Source organism: Acanthaster planci, linkage group LG06 (assembly GCF_054643075.1).
Source record: "Acanthaster planci isolate LZ-2023a linkage group LG06, COTS_SCS, whole genome shotgun sequence".
Classification (NCBI taxonomy): Eukaryota; Metazoa; Echinodermata; class Asteroidea; order Valvatida; family Acanthasteridae; genus Acanthaster; species Acanthaster planci.
The window spans coordinates 14,695,461-14,713,748 of NC_141782.1; the positions used below are offsets into that span (position 1 = coordinate 14,695,461).

Sequence of the window (18,288 nt, forward strand, 5' to 3'; positions counted from 1 at the left end):
TGCACAGGCAACGCGAAACCATGGATCGCTTGCCTAGGTACTATTACTAAAGCTAGGCCTACTTTGCTAACGCTTTTCGATAACACCACACCCCGCTCCCCGAACTTCCGAACCGAAGGTTCCCGACCTTGAGGTAGGTCTAGGCCTACATGTACATGCACATTTAGGGCATTTAGGCACATTAGGGCTACCTGCGCTACACGTGCACATCTAGTTTCCTCGGCATTTAACCCAGACAGATGGACCTTGCCGAGTATAGCCTAATTGTAGAATTTGTCATCTAGGCCTACTTTACCAAGAAGGCATGTATGAAAATTGATTGCACAAATGTAGCTTTGATATGAGGGTACGATCTGACAATCCAACAGCCAAAATGTGTTATGAGAGTTTGTACACGGCTACCTGTAAACCTTGTTCTGGAAGTACAGTAGGTTGGATGGATTGATTGTGGCCAATGTACATGTACATGTAGGCCTATAGTTGTTGCTGCACTACTTATAAGTTTTTGAGAAAGTTAACAAAACGCAGTGTTGCGCACAGTACCCACGGTACCTGGACACTAGTTGTAAGCCTACAGTGTCTGATGTCTGGATGTATCATTAAAGTAGCATATAACGGCCTCTTAATGGAGTGACAAACATTGTACCGAGTTCTGGGAGATGCTGTCGATATAGGCACTTACATACAGGTATGCACCACATCTGTACTTTCATGTGATCCTGCTTGTCTCGTGCAGCTATGGATGAGGATGTAGAATCCAGTGACATCCCAGCAAGCCAGCTGGCTGCCATACAGAGCAAGGGACAGTTCCAACGGTCCATCTCCTTGGCCCTATCGGCTGAGACTGGCATGACTGGTGGTGATTCCCTGCCCTCTTGCTCTGCAGAGCAAGATGACAGGGGTCACTCATTGGGCATCTCGGCAGACAATGTGGCACGTTCTGCAGAGGGCTTGGACATCAGGTCAACAATCAAGGAAGAAGATCACGATTTGGAAGATAGAGTTGAGAGGAGAGTCCTGGAGGAGGATGGGGAAGACGAAGCTGTCAGTGACGATGCAACAACTGAAGAGAGTGTCAGCAGTGATGACGACAGTGATGCAGTGCAAATTGGACCTCTCCCCCGGTCAATCACCTCAAACCGTAGAGGCAAGACCAGGTTACAGAGGCAAAGACTGCGACAGTTCCGGCGGGATTTTTTTGCTCCATTTATGGAAGATGATGACTTCGAGGATTTGTCCTGTCAAGGTAAAGTACGGTGTACACATGTAGTTTATTTCAGCAGACTTGCAGGGTCTTGATTCATTTAATTAAAATGTGACTCTAGCTCAAATATCTGAATTATAATGCTTATGCTTTAATGACCTAAGTTATTTGGCCTAGGATTTGCCAGATTTGTATGATATTATACAGTGTATTCTTAATAATGTTTCTCATATTAGAAAGAATAAAAACAGCTACTCACAGCAAAAACTGTGAAGGCATCAAGTGGAGTTTTTGTCTAGCATCCTTCACGACTTCCTTAGCGATGCATCAACTGATCATGCAGCTGGGATTGTAGAACCTTTCATGTCATCTGATGATGGTATTGTATACTAGGGGACATGGAGCCAGCCCTAGTCGCTCTCAAGGGAAGACGATCTTGACCTGATGTGAATCACCTTACGGACAGCAATTGTCAAGTGTTAGGATTGTTTTTCTTTCTTTTTGGTTGTAGTGGAGGTTGAAAACAGGCCACAGAGGGTCCCTACTTTGATGGAGCTGTGCATGGAAAAGGGTTTCTCCACGACCAGTCCGTTGCCCCCGGGACTGAAGCCGGCCCTATCCCAGCATCGTGGCAAGGCCAGGCTCGCTGCTTTACAGTTGCGTTGGCTCGGCAGAAACCTGGCAATCCTTGAGAAGCAGATCAAGTGGAACCTCGTTGAGGCAGTGGGACCTCATGGAGCGAGGGTGAGATCATAGACACTTGCTGCTGCTGTTTACTAAAAATAACGTAGTCCTCTTTGGATATCTTCGAGCGTGCCATAGGCACAATAATAATAATAATAACAGGTCCTTATGTAGTGCTTTTAACGAGGACCAAAGCTCTTTGCAAACAAATGCATGTACATTTCCCTCATCCTGTCCCCCCAAACCTGTGGAAATATGCTCCATGGAGAATTTCCAAACTTGCTGCGACAGTGACCTGTATTTTTCACCATTACGTCTTAGTAGGTTATTGGATAAGGATTTCCCTTACGGTATTTCAACAATACATGCCCAAAATGAACAGCATCCGAGGGTATTTCGGGAAGAGCATGCACACTCGAGATCTACTCGAGATCAGTGCAGCCAGTCTTGCCTTTTTGAAATATCGAACAAGCTCATTAGGTGACACAGACTTGAAACAAATCACATAAAAGATAAACATCTTTTTATCCGCCCCTCCAAAAAAAAAAAGTGATTGAAAAATTACAACTCCCAGAGCACTTCAAACTTCATCTGTCAGAAGGCATGTCACTGGCAAATACATGTACGTGTATAAATTGTGACACGATGCCCATCCTTATCTTTCTATTTAAAGTCCACTCATTTGAGGCGTGACACCAAATCTCTTTGGAGACGGAAGCATTGGCAATATGATTGGAGCCCACACCCTGAGAGGAAGCTGTGGATTCTGCCTGCCAGCTGCCAGGTGTATGACACAGTGGAGTGGAAGATAGCAGGTATGTGTCCAGGGGTCCTGGATCACTGTGATAGGCCAACCCCTTCCTCCTACACTCGTAACTAAATTGTATCGAGTGGTACTGGTACTTGAAATGTGCTCACACTGAGACTCTGTCCCCAAACCCCTTCCAAGATGACTGGGAGGGAACTATGTAACAGGCACTTGAATGCCATTGATAGGATCTCATGTGAAGGTGTCACAGATTTGTATTCATTCCGATGAAAATTCTTTTGCCTGCATGCTTGTATGTGCCTGGCTCGGCTAAACCAGTGCAGCATTTGGATGCATACCCATAGCATCAGTTGAATGAAGCAGTTTTCAATCACAGAGCTAGAGCCATGTTACATGTACAGTACCTGGGGGAAGGAATGAAGTTAGCATAAACTAATGTTGCTATATGAGAATGGTTCAAACACATAATGTCTCTCAGTCATGTCAGTGTGTCGATGAAGAAAAATGGCATAAATGCTAAATTTAAATAAATTTTTCTTTTGTTCATTTATTTGATTTATTTATTGATAAGTTGTACATGTGTCTATATTTGGGGGGTTCTTTGCTTTTTTTGGGGGGGGTTTGAGTGGTGGTTGTGTTTGTTAAGTTTAATATTACAGGGCTGTAGGCCTCCACTAATCACTGAATTGCAATGAAAAACAGGGAAAGCTAATTATTTACGTAAGAAGTTTGATTTTGTGCATGTGGAGGAACTTGTACTTTTTTATAAGAGAAGGTGTTTTGTCATTTATATTTTGCGTCTTTCTGGCACTCGACGCTAACATGAGTGTGGTTGTTTTCCCTAGCGCTGGCACATTACATCAACTTGGCACTTCCACTTCGGAGCGGTGACCCCAAAAAGGGTGGAGCTTCCCCTTCAGAACAGCAGGGCTGCAAGGATGGGGACGTCCAGCAGGTCAAGCGATGCCTGAGAAAGAGGTCTGTAGCTTGGGCGTGGCCAATGAAATGCATATTCATTGGTTTTTTTGTGTGCCCACGTAACCGTAATGATTGTCATGTGTGAGGCCTAGCATCTGTAAGATAGGAGTCAAGATTTCCTATGAAACTAAAAAGAGTTTGAAACCAGTTAGTACTTTTATCATAAAGAACCTTTGTAACGGGCTCTCAACCAAAAGAATGAATAAGTTTCTGAAATATTTGTGATTTTTCTACAAATATTACTTACATGTACTTGCAAAAATCTCAATTTTTGCATTTAGAATGTGTCTGCATCTGATAGCTTTTCTATCCTTTACCCGTCTTGCACTTAAATAGGCATATCTTAAGTCCACCAATTAGCACTCACCTGGATTAATCCCATGCCAGTGCAGAAGTGTACTCAACTTGTGGGGATCCAGGCTAACTGCACAAGAGGAGTGTGTGGGAATAGTTTAAGATAAGGTGAAGAACAGAATTGAGGCAGAGATCCTTGCAAACTTTTCATTCATCAATATTTTCCCCCTGTTTTCTGTCACAGATATCCCAAGCTGGTGAAGTATTGTTTTGATCACGCCATGGCCTATGTATGGTGGACCAGGGGCAGATGCACGAAAGCCCAGGAATCCTTCATAAAGATTGCCAAACGATATCCACCCGGTAATGACTCCGTCCTTATTGAACAGTTTAAAGGCTGAATTATAAATACCATGACATCAAACACGACCTTGGTGTCCCATACAGCAAGGTTTTGTCCCCAGTTTTGCTGGGGCAAGGCACCATAAGTTTTTATATTTTATTGATTTGTCGAATAAATAGATATAGGTGCCGTGTGATCTCTAGGTTGGCTTGGGTAACCGGAAACACAACTATTTTTTTGTTTGGCCTTAAGATACTGCAATGGGCTGTGCTCAACTGAGTATGTTGTCTCTCTTTTTAGACCTGATTTCTGAGACAGAGCAGAGCACTTTATGGGCCCGTCACCGAGCCATGGTGCTGGTTGAGATTGGCCGCCTGTTGGTGAGCTTTGACCAGCCAGACTCAGCTGGGCACTTCTTTCGGGAGGCTGCCGAGGTGGCCTCTAGGAAGGTTCACCCCAAGATCGCAGACAAGCTGACCCTGCAGTCCCTGGCTCTGACGGCTTCGGCTTATGACCAAGGGTGGGTGCAGTGTCAAATTCTGTACGAGTAGTGTGGTTGAATAATTGCATCGAAGATGGGTATATTTACATCTTGGGGGAAGTCTCATTGAAGATAAAGTCACTTTGGAGTTTAAAGTGTAGCTTACCATGCCTGTCCCTCTTTATGTTTGTTATATTCTTAAAGTGAGTTTGTGTGCGTGAATTTTGTTGGTGCACAGCTGCTTAACCCTAACCTTCCCCAAGCACACAGAATTAAGCAGTAGTAAAGTGTTTAATTCTGTGGGGATAGGTCTGGTAGGCCCATAACAGCTGGCTTTTGCATTGGGTTTGGCATACCTCAGAAAAACAAAGTCCAACAGCCTCTATGCACAAAGTCCCATATGGGTGTTTAACTTTGTGTGAATGGGGAAGAATAGCGCCAGCATCTCTTGGGGGTTAGGGTTAAATGGCTTTAGCTAAGCATTTCATAATGTGCACATGTGTACCATCGTTGCATGGATTAAGGTTTCATTCTTGTGGTATCATTTTTCTCAGATTGATGGCCGGTCATTCAGCAATCCAGGCTGCCAGACTGTGGTCGACTACGGCGCAGCAAGCTCAGGCCGTGGAGCAGACGCCCCCGAGGAGCATGCAGGATTTCCAGTGGGAGGAACCGGGGGAACCGGTGATGGAACGCTGCAGCCGTGAGGCGGTGTTAGCCGCCGTGGAATCCCTACTGCACTGCCACGCCGGCCACCTTGCCGGTAATGAAAAAAGGGCTACTGAGCCTACTAGGATGGTTTTGCAGTGTCTGCATTGGCTAGTTATAGGGAAACTGTTGCTAATAATAAACATATTGTCACCACTCAGCCTCAAGGCTTATTTCGAGAAAATCATACTCAAAGTTGAACAATTTTTTCATATTGAGGTTTCACATATTTTTTGGGTCAAAACACTGAAAAATTTTTTATGTATGCAGTAGCCCATTATTATGAAATGGCGGCATATTATCGCTGCTTTCATCGATCATATCTAATTTTAGGAGACATTTATTAAAATAAAAAAATTGTCACTTGGAATTTTAGAGTGCACACTGAACGTGACATTGCAGTACACAACATGTGCATATTTATAAGCTGTAAGACAAAGTTGAAGAACATAGATTCATCCCTTTGTCAAAATGCAAACCTCGAAGGCGTAGGTATAGCATATATGGAAAGTCAATGAGATTCACAAGGTTTGTCAATTTGTGAAAATGAAAAACTTACTCGGTTCACTATCATTGCTTTGTGTTCTTAGTGCAATTGACACTGTTTTTGTGTCAAAATTCGGTAACCATGTGGATGACATAAAAAATGAGAATATGTAAAAATATCAGATTGCCTAAAATCTCGGTTTTGGGCAGATTTGTCGCTTTGTCAAAGCAGCGACGTGGCTTTGGAAGCCAGCAGCTTTGTGGATGTGGCTGTATACATGCCATTGACGTATGCATTACAGCCACAGCCAGGAGTGCAGACAAAGCCTTTACCCCAACCCTCCCCTGGCTGTGACAATCACACAGGATCTTACTGCATTTATTGCAGTGTTATTTACCTGTTAGTGCTAATTGCCAAGCTGATGGATGTGCATCTGAGTGCCCTCAATCACTCTGTGCAGATAAAGCAAATTGACGGTGAACCCCTCACTTCATTGCACCTGCCTTGCATTTTCATCACTAAAAGGGGACAGTTGTCCATTGAGCCACATTTAAACTACATGTGGAATCAAGATGAACTGAGATTAGATTGTAGTATATTTCTATACATTTACACCTATCAATTGAACTGGTTGTCCCTTAATGATATAAAACAAAAATAACTATGCCACTGGAAAAATAGCACTACAACTGGGAAATTTAAGAGCCAAGTTTATTTGCTTGTCAATACAGATTCAACCAACCAAGATTTTCGGGATTCGGCACATAGGAATCGAGTCTGGCTAACAGGGGCCAGAGGTTATCTGGAGAAGCTTCAAGGCCCAGACAGTGCCTTTGTCGGGATGTATCTGTCCTTTGTCCTGGCCATGCTCAACGAGGGAGTAGCTGCCGAGAATGCGTACCATGTTTCTTTGACAAGGTAATTTTGGTCGCCTGACTCCACCATTTGTGGCCAGCATTATTTTAGCCATCGATTTTGACTTCTTCAAAAAAGCAAGGTATGCCCGGAAACATGTGATGCGCAGCCAAACACCCACATACAGATGACCAACGAGAGCTATCTGATCAATCTGTGCTATATTTCTGAATGCAGCCTAATTTCTGCTCATTTTGAATGCTCATCATCCGAAGCAATATTTACTGTCAAAACAACGGCCAAGCTCAAGTACAGTGGATGGAAAAATTCTGGAGTACATAAAACTTTTCAACATCATATCCCTTATATTCCCAAATCAAAACTATGAAATGCATAACATTTTGAGCCTTATATCGCTTACATTCTCACCCAAGTGCCACTTTGCTTAGACAAGTAGTAATCTTTAACCAGGCTAATGTTTGATTCATCCTGTCAGGGAGTTTTCAGTGGTGCACAGCTAAGATGACTAGACCTATTTCTACATGTAGGTTTCTAGCTCCTATATGTAAGGATACCTGCATTCGCAAAACACTTTCTGAAGTTTCCAGATTTTCATGGACATCTAAACAAAGGACTTTTCTGAGAGCCATTTTTTAAACAACTTAATTCTTCTTGATGTGTTGAAAAACAGTGACAGTGTTTGTTCTTTCTTAATTCAATGGAAAATGGCAGATTTATAATTGTTTTAAAAGGATCAAGAAGTTTAAAGTGTAAAGCTTGTTACAAAGAAAGCATGCAGAAATATGCATAATATGCCTGGTCTGATCAGCAATATCTGGAGCAGAGGGCATGGCGACATTGCCACTGTGGTGACAGAGGACGACATTAGACCCCACCCGTGGTGGCTCTTCGGGGAGTGGATCGCAGCTCGGAAGGCAGCCCTGAGGAAAGCAGTCTCTGAGCCCCTGCACGTTCTCCCCTTGGTGTGGCGAAGGGGTCTGCAGCAACCCACCTACAGATACGACGGGTAAGCCAGTTCAACGAGCCAACCAAAGAGCTCGGCTGTCCCACATCTAATCTTTATGAAATTATGAATTAATTAATTGACACTCATTACAAGTACTTATAATGCGCAGTTTTCAACGACTCAAGTTCAAGTTTTCTGAATGCAATGTAGGTTTGTTGTTGGGGTCATTTGAAGTTCATGGCCTCTCATCCCACGGGCACTGAGCATGTCCATGAAAAAATATGCATATTTGGCTGACCGCAAGAACAGCTTGTCAGATTTTCTTGATAGTGGTGCCAAAGTGACTTCAAGGTGTTACTTAAACATACCTGAAGTCTTGGTTCGAGAAAAATTCACTGTGGTGATATCAGAGAAAATAGAGAGGCCCTTTGGCCAGGGTTTCATTTTGGATGTGCCTGTCCTTTCTCAGCCAAAGTTAAAAACTGCCATCCCAGAGACTATCCCAGACAAATTTTGAAATGTTGACATCCCTTTGTGCTATCTGAGACCGTATTTAACCACTGCACGAAGTATTCAGGAAAGAACAGGGAAGACCTGTTCACCAGATCAAAAGATTTGTGTTTAAAAAGGAGACTTTTACATTTTGAATAAGCAATAACTGCCTGGCCTTATTTTTTCTGCCTGTCCTCTCAGGACAGGTGGCCAGCTGTTCAGATGAAATAATATCCCTCGGCTCTGTTAGGATCAGTCTTCTTGTAGCACACCAAGCAGAGTTGGTTGTTTTCATGTATTGAACTAGTATGATTTTTACTTTCCTGTTATTTTGAAAGACTCTCTTATGGGGCATTGCGCAAACAGAATGCTGACATTGAGGGATTGACCCTTGACCTTCGTGTGACCCCTAAAGGTCATTTGACCGGTGCCATGATGCAGAATCTGCCACCTATGACAAAGGTCTGCATGGATGCGTACACTGGGTAAGGAAACGGGCACTAGCAAAATTTGGTGTATATTATATGCATATGATTTGGCAATGACGTCATCAGTGGAAACCTGCAATGTATGTGCCTTGTGGGACTGTGAGTGACCAGAAGAGGGTCCACTGGTCACTCATGATCACAGTCTTGAGGGGGTATAGACCAGCCGCAGTGACCGAATTGTCTTTGCTGGTTCTGAATAAATCCGTGCATCACCCACAAATTTTCCGAAATTTCTTGTGACTGTGGCTACTCTGGAAACTCTTCTTTTGACGTGGGACAAAACGTCACATGTGGCATCGAGACTGTGGAACACTGGAACAAATAATTCATTTCAGATGCATGTGATCAAAGGTCCACCAATCAGATGAGAGGAATTTTCAGGCTAAGGTCTCAATCGTACGGGATATTTTTAATTTAAATGAGGGACAAATGGGACGCGAGGTCTGATTAGCTGTAGCATGAGCTTTGTTTTATGTTTGTAACGACTCGTTTCTAAAGAAGCAATTCCTTTTTTTTCCACCAGACAAGTTCACTTGGGTGACCCCTGCTGCGACAGTGAGCTGCATCGATGGGACAACTATGGTAAGACTGATGAGGCTAACAGAAGATGCAACAGTTATTCTCTCAGAAAGAGAAATGGAGAATTTATAGAAAATGACCAAGTGCTATTGATCTTTACTTTGGATCCCATATCTATCCCCAGTGGAATTAGAATTGATATTTTTCAGCAGTGAAAACGTTAACTCTCTCGCTTGGTTTGCTAGAGAGAAATCAAAGATGAAATCCTGGTTATCGTCAAAACGAGTTATGCGTTGTCCCAGGGTTGTTTGGGGAAAGCTCAACAAATGCTGAGTGAGCCCACTAGTACCAGACAGGTTCATTTTTGCCTTCCCATCAGTTCAAGGTGGAGACGGTCTGGGAAAGAGAAAGGAAATTGTTAAAGTAAGGAGTGAGAACACAAAGAAAAGGCTTGAACCTTACATTATTACCAGGAATGAGTCAATTATATACAACGGGTTTGCCCTTACCCAACGTATATTTATATATATTTTTTTGTACGTTGGGTAAGGGCAAACCCGTTATATATAATTAACATCTCCCCAATGCAAAAATACATCTTGATAAAGGAATGAGTCAATAAAGCTATTGTCCATAATCACAAGAACCGATCTCAGAAAAGTCACTTTTCGACTTACTCGTGATGTTGATTGGCTGAGTCAGAATCGAATTTGATAGTGACAAGACAGGTCGGGGACATTGTTTTTCATAGAAGTTGCATCTGCTGACCTGAGTGTGCATCCGTAGTGAAATGACTTCTTATCATCTTAACCTAAATGTTTTCCTTTTTTCTTTCCTGCTTCAGTTCTGTTGTAAATTTTATTTGCGTATGTCAATAAGTGCGAATATGAATGAACGAATATGAATAAATTGTGTTTGATGAGGCTGCCCTTAATGATTCAATCACATCGCCAGGCAGGAGAGGTGTGCAAGTATTCTGTTACCCTCCATAGACCTGTCTCATTATCCTTATATTGCATTCTTTGGCTTAATGCATAGAAACCTGTAAAAACTGATGGACAGAAGGAGAAAACTGGCAGCATTTCACCATATGTTGGTATTTCAAAAATTGTGGATGGAAGTAAATGCCTTTTATATTTTACCCGTTCCAGATAACAATCATCCTCGTGCAGCTAACTTCGACTGTCAGAGTTCCCTCCCACAACCGAACATCATTTACTCTGACCCCTTGACATCGACAACCGTCACCCTTGCAATCACCAGCGTGAGCTGTTACTACCAGTGTGAGGCGAACAGGCTTTCCCGAAATGCCCCCGGTAGGAAAAGGCCAGACGACTTGAGATGGATTCAGGCAGAGTCGCGGCCGGCCATCTCTGTCATCTACCAGCGCAAAGGATCAGCCAGGGTCAAAGTTGACCTTGTAGATCTCGTCTTGAAGGAACAAAAAAAGGTTAATCCCTGGACGAGCAAGTTTTCACAAATCAGCTCTGTTACTGATGTAATTTCTGAACAGTTCCACTAAACGCCCTCCTTTGAGATACGTAGTTACTGTGATTTTGTTGTAATCTATTTCAGAGTGTTCTTGATGCAATTGAGTCAAGTTATGCTGCGAAGCTCGTCAGGGAAGCGGAAAACTTCCTTGACTTCTTCATCAGGAGGCAGTATCACTTCAACAGCCACGTGAGTAGATGGGTTTTGTATCGAAACCTCCTTAAGACCATCATAAAACCTCTAGCTGGAATCCAAGTCTTCAACTCTTCAAGAACAGTCATTTGTCATCGTTCACCCTGTTACTTGCTACTGGTCTTATCACAGTTCTTGTGCATGGTCTTGTGTCTGGTCTTGTCTTCAAAGAGTTCATTCATAATAACCACTTTTATCTAGAGGACATGAAAGCACACTCTGGGCATCTGTATGAACAGGCACGGCTGACGGGTAGCATGCATCAACTCACTTGAAGCTGATGTCCAAACATGCCAGTCTTCCGTTTGTTGAGCATGTACAAAGTATGAGGAGTCCATGGAGGTGGACCATGTGTTAAACCGTAGCTTGGCCGCTGTTCACGGTTTGTTGTAGTAGCAAATGCCACTCTGCAGGTGCCTCCCAGAGTGTTGAAAAATATGAGGTTGTAAGAAATACCGTACAGATACTGTTCAATGACTCTTTGGAAGCAATATTTGTGGAATGTGGTTGTATATCAAAAGTTGGCAGCAATATCTTGCTCCTTTCAAAGTTCCAATTTTTGGCTAAATGTAATATCGCCCTGAAGTGGTAGCATAAAAATGGCGTCTTGTCTTACCTTTCTGATTTATCGTCTTTTTTTGTCATTTCCTTGAGAAGATGGTAATGGAGTTTTTGAATCACAAAATTAGTGATGAAAATTTCACGCATCCAGTGGCCCAACATCATCCGTCAACCAGTAAGGATATTGCCAAGTATGTTGAGGGAAAGAGGAACCGTTACAACTTCCAAATGGCACGGATCACCTTGAAAAAGGTTCTGTACGTTGGCAAGGCAACGGTCGTATTGCTGCTGATCATGCCAAGTTACGATGTATTCGTGGTATGTATATAGCAGTCTTCACTCTAAATTTGTTCAAGTCCAGAGTGAATAATATCGGGCAAAATCTCAGATTGTAGATTTTTGTTTTGATATCCTGGACAGAAATAGTGACTGAATGGTGACAGATCATTTAAACGTCTTTACAGTGAGAACAAATCTCTACAAAAACAGGGAATTGACCCAACATGATGGCTACAAGAGAATTACTGGATTGTCTACGATATTCAGTTTGTAACACTCGCAGAAGAACAAGTCCAAGTTATTAATTTTGTTGCTGTAAAGTACATATATGATTCAGACACTGTTTACAATTATTATGTATGTTAATACTTTTCTCAATCTAAACCATTTGAAAGGATTTTACTCAAACACGACAGTATTCCTCTAGTATACAGAGAGGGAGAGAATGAATGTGTCAGACCTTCTATAGCAGTTTTCTCTGAAGTGTGCGCATGTACCCACCAAATATTTGTGTGTTATTTTGTAAAAACTACCATCTTTAAATGGCACTTCAGCGTGCAGAGTGAGCGCACATACCTTCATGTCAGTTTGCAAAGACAGAATTATTAAGTACATGGTTTTCGTGAGGTGTGCCCCAACAGCCCTCATCTGTAGGTTTATGAAGGTGGGCGATAACTGATTTTTTACAGTTCATTGAGTGCACCTCGGCGGAGAGTTTCAGCCGGCCAATTGTTGTCAGGAGTAAAGAGAAACGTCCTTACGGGTACCGATCAAGCCTACCTGACGGCTGGCTCCTGTTGAGTGACTGCTCCTGCTGGAGTGCTCCAAACCCACCGGCCAGTCTACTCTTTGCCTTCAAAGACGATCCGAAAGCATGGCCGCAACGCAAGCTTACGCACCTCAAGTAGGATAGAGTGAGATTTTGAATTCAAAACACACGTAGATGTTCCCAGATTGTTGATAGCATTTGGCGTTTTATTTGGTTGAGTAATTAAACCATATTTTCCTGTACCAAATGACTGGAAGGGGTGAATGAGTGAGTGAAGATCATGAGGCTCTCCTACCAAAGGTTTTTCAAATTGTCTAGGAAGAAGCATATGTCACCTTCGGCCATGTTAAAGATAAGCAATGAAGTCCTGGTGTCAGGAAGGGCTGAACTTTTGAAAGGGAAGGTCATCTCATGCTCCATGCCTACATTTGGCATGGTTGAAAATGCTAATTTAAGTAAGATTTTTGCAGATTTGCAAAGTTAATTACTGAGCTTGTCTTGAGGTCAATATTAGATCATATTATCTTTAACAATGATCTATGCTCTCCATCAACTGGTAAAGCAAAGTTAAAACAGAGTGATAACATTCAATTTCCTTTTAGCTTGGACCCACCACAGTTGCGCATACAAGCTGATTCCTACAGGTCGAATTGTTAGGATCAAAAGCTGATACGAAATCAACCTCAATGCCAGACTAAAGCCACACATGAAATCAACCTCAATGCCAGACTAAAGCCACACATGAAATCAACCTCGATGCCAGACTAAATTGACACGCAAGACACTCTGAGAAAAACAAGTCTTGGACAAGTTCGATCAACGGCCAATTTGTCAACCACGAGATGATTGTGCACAGTAACTCCCTGCATAAAATAAATGCTGGGTACTAGAAAAAAAATCGACCTACTGGTTGACAAATAGAACTTGGCCTAAGGCGTGGAACACTTTAACTTTGGTATTCCAGTGCTCTGACAATGTGTTAAGTCAAGGATTGTTCATTGATATCATCATGGATCCAAAACGTACTCCATGCATTTTTATCCCCTGTCCTGTGTCTTTGAAAGTATGCAGATTTTCGATGATCGGGGCAACATTCTCAGCTTCAAGAAGTTTGGGCAAAGAAAGGAGCAAGATTCCAGCAAGGAGAGATATTTTTTGTCTTGCGAAGGGTATAAAATTGTCGGCACCAACAAGGAAAAGACAAAGTAAGAACCGGTTCTGGATTCATTGGCAGCGCTGTTGTCGAGACCTCTTGAAACCATCAAATGACTTCAAAAGATCCTCACAAGACCAACACAAGCGCTCCAGTCTAAATTCAAGTCACAAACTATTCAAATGAACTGCAACAAAAATGTTCCTTTTCATTGTTCACCCTGTTACTTGTGACTGGCCTTATGACAGGTCTTGTGAATGGTCTTCTGTCTGGTCTGCTGACTCGAATTGTGACCATGCTTGCCAAGAATGTGTAGAATCTACTTGAAGAGCCAGGACTGAGCGTGACGAACCTTTGCATCCCCCTGGGCTGTAGTGATCATGAACCATACCCATTAATTTCCAGGGTCACAGTGTGCGACTTGGAGAAACAGACAGAGTGCTGGTCCACCGAGTTGACCAGTATACAGAAGCTGGACGTCGCCAAGGGCACCGTCTACGTCTCAACGCTAGAGGGCGTGTACGCGATGGACATTGAAGCATTGAAGCCACTTGTGATCGTTCATTTGAGCTCCAGCAGATTTTCCACACCACCCAATGACAATGGACTTCTCTTGTATCTCCCCGCTGGGAGTGCAGGTAAGTCAATTCACAGTGCCATCCCATCTGATGACTATCGTCCAGTTTTAAATACGCTGGTTTTGAACCGCTCTGTTGCACTTCTGTTCCCATTTATAATTAATCTTATCATTAAAAAAAGTCCATCAAAATCCAATATTCATGTTTGTTGGACAGTGCTGTCCACAAATTCTTAGCCCATTGTTTAAAGGGCGCTTTCTTTTCATTTGCAAGCAGGAAAGCGTGTGAAATCAGTCTGTTCCTGTATTACCCAGCTTAGAGCCGCCCACATAAGATTATTTGCTCTTGACAATACATGTCGATATTTGCTCTTTGCATGCTGGTGCCGTACGCATGCAGAGCCTCCATCTGGCAGCTTTACACAATAAGTATAGCCGGTTCAGTGATTCCCGTGTATGTTGAGTAGTAATTTTGCTCGTGCTGCGTTAGTTCTTATACCATGCTATTGGACAGTATTTGGAAAAGCTACGTTGACCCGATTCTGATGCGATTGTACAAACTGCCAGTTCAAGGCTCTGCATGCCTATAGCGGTGGAATGCAAAGAGCACATTAGAATGGGAAAACTGTCCAACTCAGAGGTGTTTATATGCGATTAGTACTCAGATGCCCAATATATTGCCATGTCTGTTTCCCTAGACAACCCCAAAGTGCTGAGCACAACTGAGATAATGGCAAGGAGTGATGGGACTGAACAGTACAGTGCAACTTTCTACGGCATGGACAATCATGTACTTGTACTAAGAAGACGCAGAATGGAGTAAGTAGTGCAAACAGTTGTCAGATGTTATTAAGATTGTGCTGGAACAAGTTTCAGTTTTCACACCCAGCAAAATTGCCCAATTCACCCAAAATCTATCAGCATGTAATCAACTTGAAGATTTCACCGATCCCGTCATTGTTTCCTCCCCCCCTAAAAAAAGTCAGATTTGATGAATTGAGTATCATTTCCATGAGTTAATGTTCATAATATCACATGCTGCTAGTTCAACCTCAGAGATGTGGATTTTGGCAACTTGGTGTAGCTTGGGAACTCGGTCAGCAGGTGACAATCTAGTTTGTTTTCCTCAACCTTCCACAGTGAGGGTCAACTTCTTGAAGGGGAGCAGAAGCCAGATGTCTTGGAAGTGAAGGATGTGATGGTACCAGGGAGGCCTAAGGAGCTATGCTATCTCGGCGAACAAGGTTAATGTTCAAACCTCTTGCCAGAAATGACAGACGTTCAACCCTGTTGCTTCTGATACAGAGTGTTTATGTACTTGCATGCATTTCGTAGGAATATTGTTCACTGAGGACAAACTTCCGTTTGAAATCTAGCCTCATTTCATCCACTTTCATGTATGAAACTTGAGGAATGACAAACCCTTAGCCCACCAGCTGTCCTGGATTTTGCAACTCTCAGTGTGATTTTTAGGCACCCATTTCAGTTAATGGTCAATGATATTAATTTAGCTTTACGTCAGGGATGTTCAGCATATACTGAGTTTTGCTCATACACCGATGTACGTATTCACACTGTATTCTCAAGGTGGCCCGAGAGACGCCAGAAAACAATCACAAACGTACTCAGGTGGGATACGAACCCACAACTTCCTGCTCGATAACAGCTAAGATGCCTTCAGCCTGGTTTTGGAATGCCAGGTCACAAATTTCCAGTTCTCATGTAATTGAGGCATCGGTTCTGATGAATAACGTCCAGTGATATCTGATGATTGTTGTCCATCCACAGAGGGCTTCATCGTCTCAGCTACGATCTCCAGCAGTGACGAGACCAGTGCTTACTACCGAGAGAGCCTCTACTGGTTTGACATGGCCGGCGACATCATTGCTATCCATCCGTTCATAGGTGGGGGCCATCACAGTTTCCTACCGGTCTACCTGAGAGACCCAGGAGGAGACGGGGAGGGGAAGGCAGACGACAGGGACTTGTATCTGTACTTTGCTGACGGCCTAGGTGCACTGTGTTGCATCAAGCTGGATATTTATCAGTATCGCTAGAAACAACCTGACTTTTCAGGCCATTTTAAGCTTCATGGGGGGGGGAATTTGGAAGTTCTAGATATTACATGACGAGAAATTTTATTTAGTGGTTGTCAAGTGAGGGGTGTACATTCCAACAGAAGTTGGTCATACATGGGGTGTTATCCCACAAAAAGGAAGTCATGAGTGTGCAAAAGTGCACTTTCGCTTGTTCCTGCACTGAGTGGATTATGCAAATTAGAATTTTCTTCATTATTTTACTGTTCTTCAGTTGATTTGAAAGTCAGGAAAACTTCCGTCATAAACACTCGAGGTTAGATGTGCAACATTCAAGCATTGTGCCATAATGTTTATTCATACATACCATAGTGAGGCTTTCAACAAAGTGGAAACGGGTATTTCTAAACTCATTTTACTCAAATCACAGAATTTGAGCCCATGGCCGGTACCCAATACCGCATCATTATTGAAATTGAGAAAAAACACAAATCTTAGTATCGTGAAATGATGGCAGTGTTTCAACCCACAACTGAGTCAGAAGGTGTTGCATGCCTTGAATATAATGCCTTAAAAGGATATAACCCGACTGACCGGTACCTTGCAATCATGTTGTGAATACAGTAGCTGTAACAGGTGTTTGTTGTACCTTTCTTCCCAGAAAAATTTCATTCTTTATTTGTAACGAGATGTTTGATAGTCAACCTAACTATGATCGTTTTTGTGTACGTATATTTGAAACATTGACAAAAAAATTTAATTTATAAATATGCTGAGCAAAGGTAGAGGCAGGGGTGTACATAACAATATAGAAATGCATTTTTGTTGAAGAATTTCCTTGAGAAATTTGTCTTTGGTATTGCAATTACTGCTTATCAGACAGTCATGACATTTTGTGAAATGAAGTATACCTTTACAAGCTATGCATGTATCTATTTTTAATAGTGTTTGATTTCTATAAGGATTTAGTCACAGGCTTAATGACTGTTTATCGGGTGTAATATTTTTAGGAAATGTTCTGGAAATTATTTCGATAATTTAAAAGAAATGAAGTGCACGTGTATAAAGTTAATCAGTTTGCAATAAGCAACTCAGAGAACTTACAGTGTATATATTTGTGGATATCATATACTCGGTTTCAAACAGATGTACATGTACAGTTTAAACAGATATGTATGTGTTAAGGTTTCAAAAGTTGAAGTGTTTGGAGTGTGTGGGTGTTGATTATGAAATATATTGTTAACTTTAACCAGGAATGTACCGTATTATACAAATTAAAAAGTATGGGATCATACCAAGAAAGCCAAAGTCTCCAGAGATTCTTAAATTTCTAACACAGGCACAGTGCATTTAAATTTGGAATTTGTTAAACCTAGCCCATCCTTTAAATTTTGAATTTGTTAACCCTAACGCTGTCCTTTTAATATATTTTTATATTGTTAGTAGTGCTGCATCTAATTTAAATGAGTTCAAATTTGGTTTCCACAAAAAAGAAAGCACTCTTTCAGACACATGTAAACACAAATGTGACCTGCTCTGCAAGAGATGTTTTAAGTTGCGCAATTCAAAAATATTTCGAGGCAAATTGCTGACAACAAAGCCTCTGTTGCTTAGGAAAATCAAGAGAGTGTCTCAGTTGACCATTTCTGTTCGTTATATTTAAAGGGTATTACATGTATCTCAAAAAGCATGTGTGATAAAGTGAAATTATATGAATATGCAAATGGCAAATAATTCCAAAACGTAAAATGCTACTGGAATGATTTATATGTCAAATGAAAACTTGGGATGCGAGCAATATACATGTAGTTATATATATAACTCGAATTCCAAAACAAGGTGACATAATACACATTTATGCAGAGCCGGTCACACAAATGCAAATTGTCCTGACCGCAAAGCCGGTCACACAAATGCAAAATGTCCTGACCGAAGAGCCGGTCACACAAATGCAAATTGTC

General features: G+C 42.1%; 1 protein-coding gene across 1 annotated transcript; it reads left to right on the top strand.

Moving 5' to 3' along the window:
* The first annotated feature begins 19 nt into the window (after nucleotides 1-19).
* LOC110988271 (uncharacterized) lies at nucleotides 20-17,629 on the top strand. The gene is made up of 21 exons (XM_022251622.2): nucleotides 20-133; nucleotides 737-1,246; nucleotides 1,716-1,948; nucleotides 2,562-2,703; nucleotides 3,503-3,635; nucleotides 4,174-4,292; nucleotides 4,573-4,792; nucleotides 5,308-5,516; nucleotides 6,680-6,866; nucleotides 7,633-7,830; nucleotides 8,601-8,747; nucleotides 9,274-9,332; nucleotides 10,421-10,719; nucleotides 10,845-10,949; nucleotides 11,610-11,831; nucleotides 12,482-12,696; nucleotides 13,626-13,766; nucleotides 14,120-14,352; nucleotides 14,990-15,110; nucleotides 15,432-15,535; nucleotides 16,080-17,629. The coding sequence occupies exons 2-21, from the start codon at nucleotides 739-741 to the stop codon at nucleotides 16,346-16,348; spliced, it is 3,864 nt and encodes a 1,287-aa protein (XP_022107314.2). The 5' UTR covers nucleotides 20-133; nucleotides 737-738; the 3' UTR covers nucleotides 16,349-17,629.
* Nucleotides 17,630-18,288: the final 659 nt, after the last annotated feature.

Excerpts from the sequence above, each read along its gene's own strand:
- LOC110988271 (XM_022251622.2), top strand. The coding sequence starts at position 739 with ATGGATGAGGATGTAGAATCCAGTGACATCCCAGCAAGCCAGCTGGCT. Across the intron at positions 7,831-8,600 it reads CCCACCTACAGATACGACGG|ACTCTCTTATGGGGCATTGC; the intron begins GTAAGCCAGTTC and ends TTATTTTGAAAG. Across the intron at positions 8,748-9,273 it reads TGCATGGATGCGTACACTGG|ACAAGTTCACTTGGGTGACC; the intron begins GTAAGGAAACGG and ends TTTTTCCACCAG.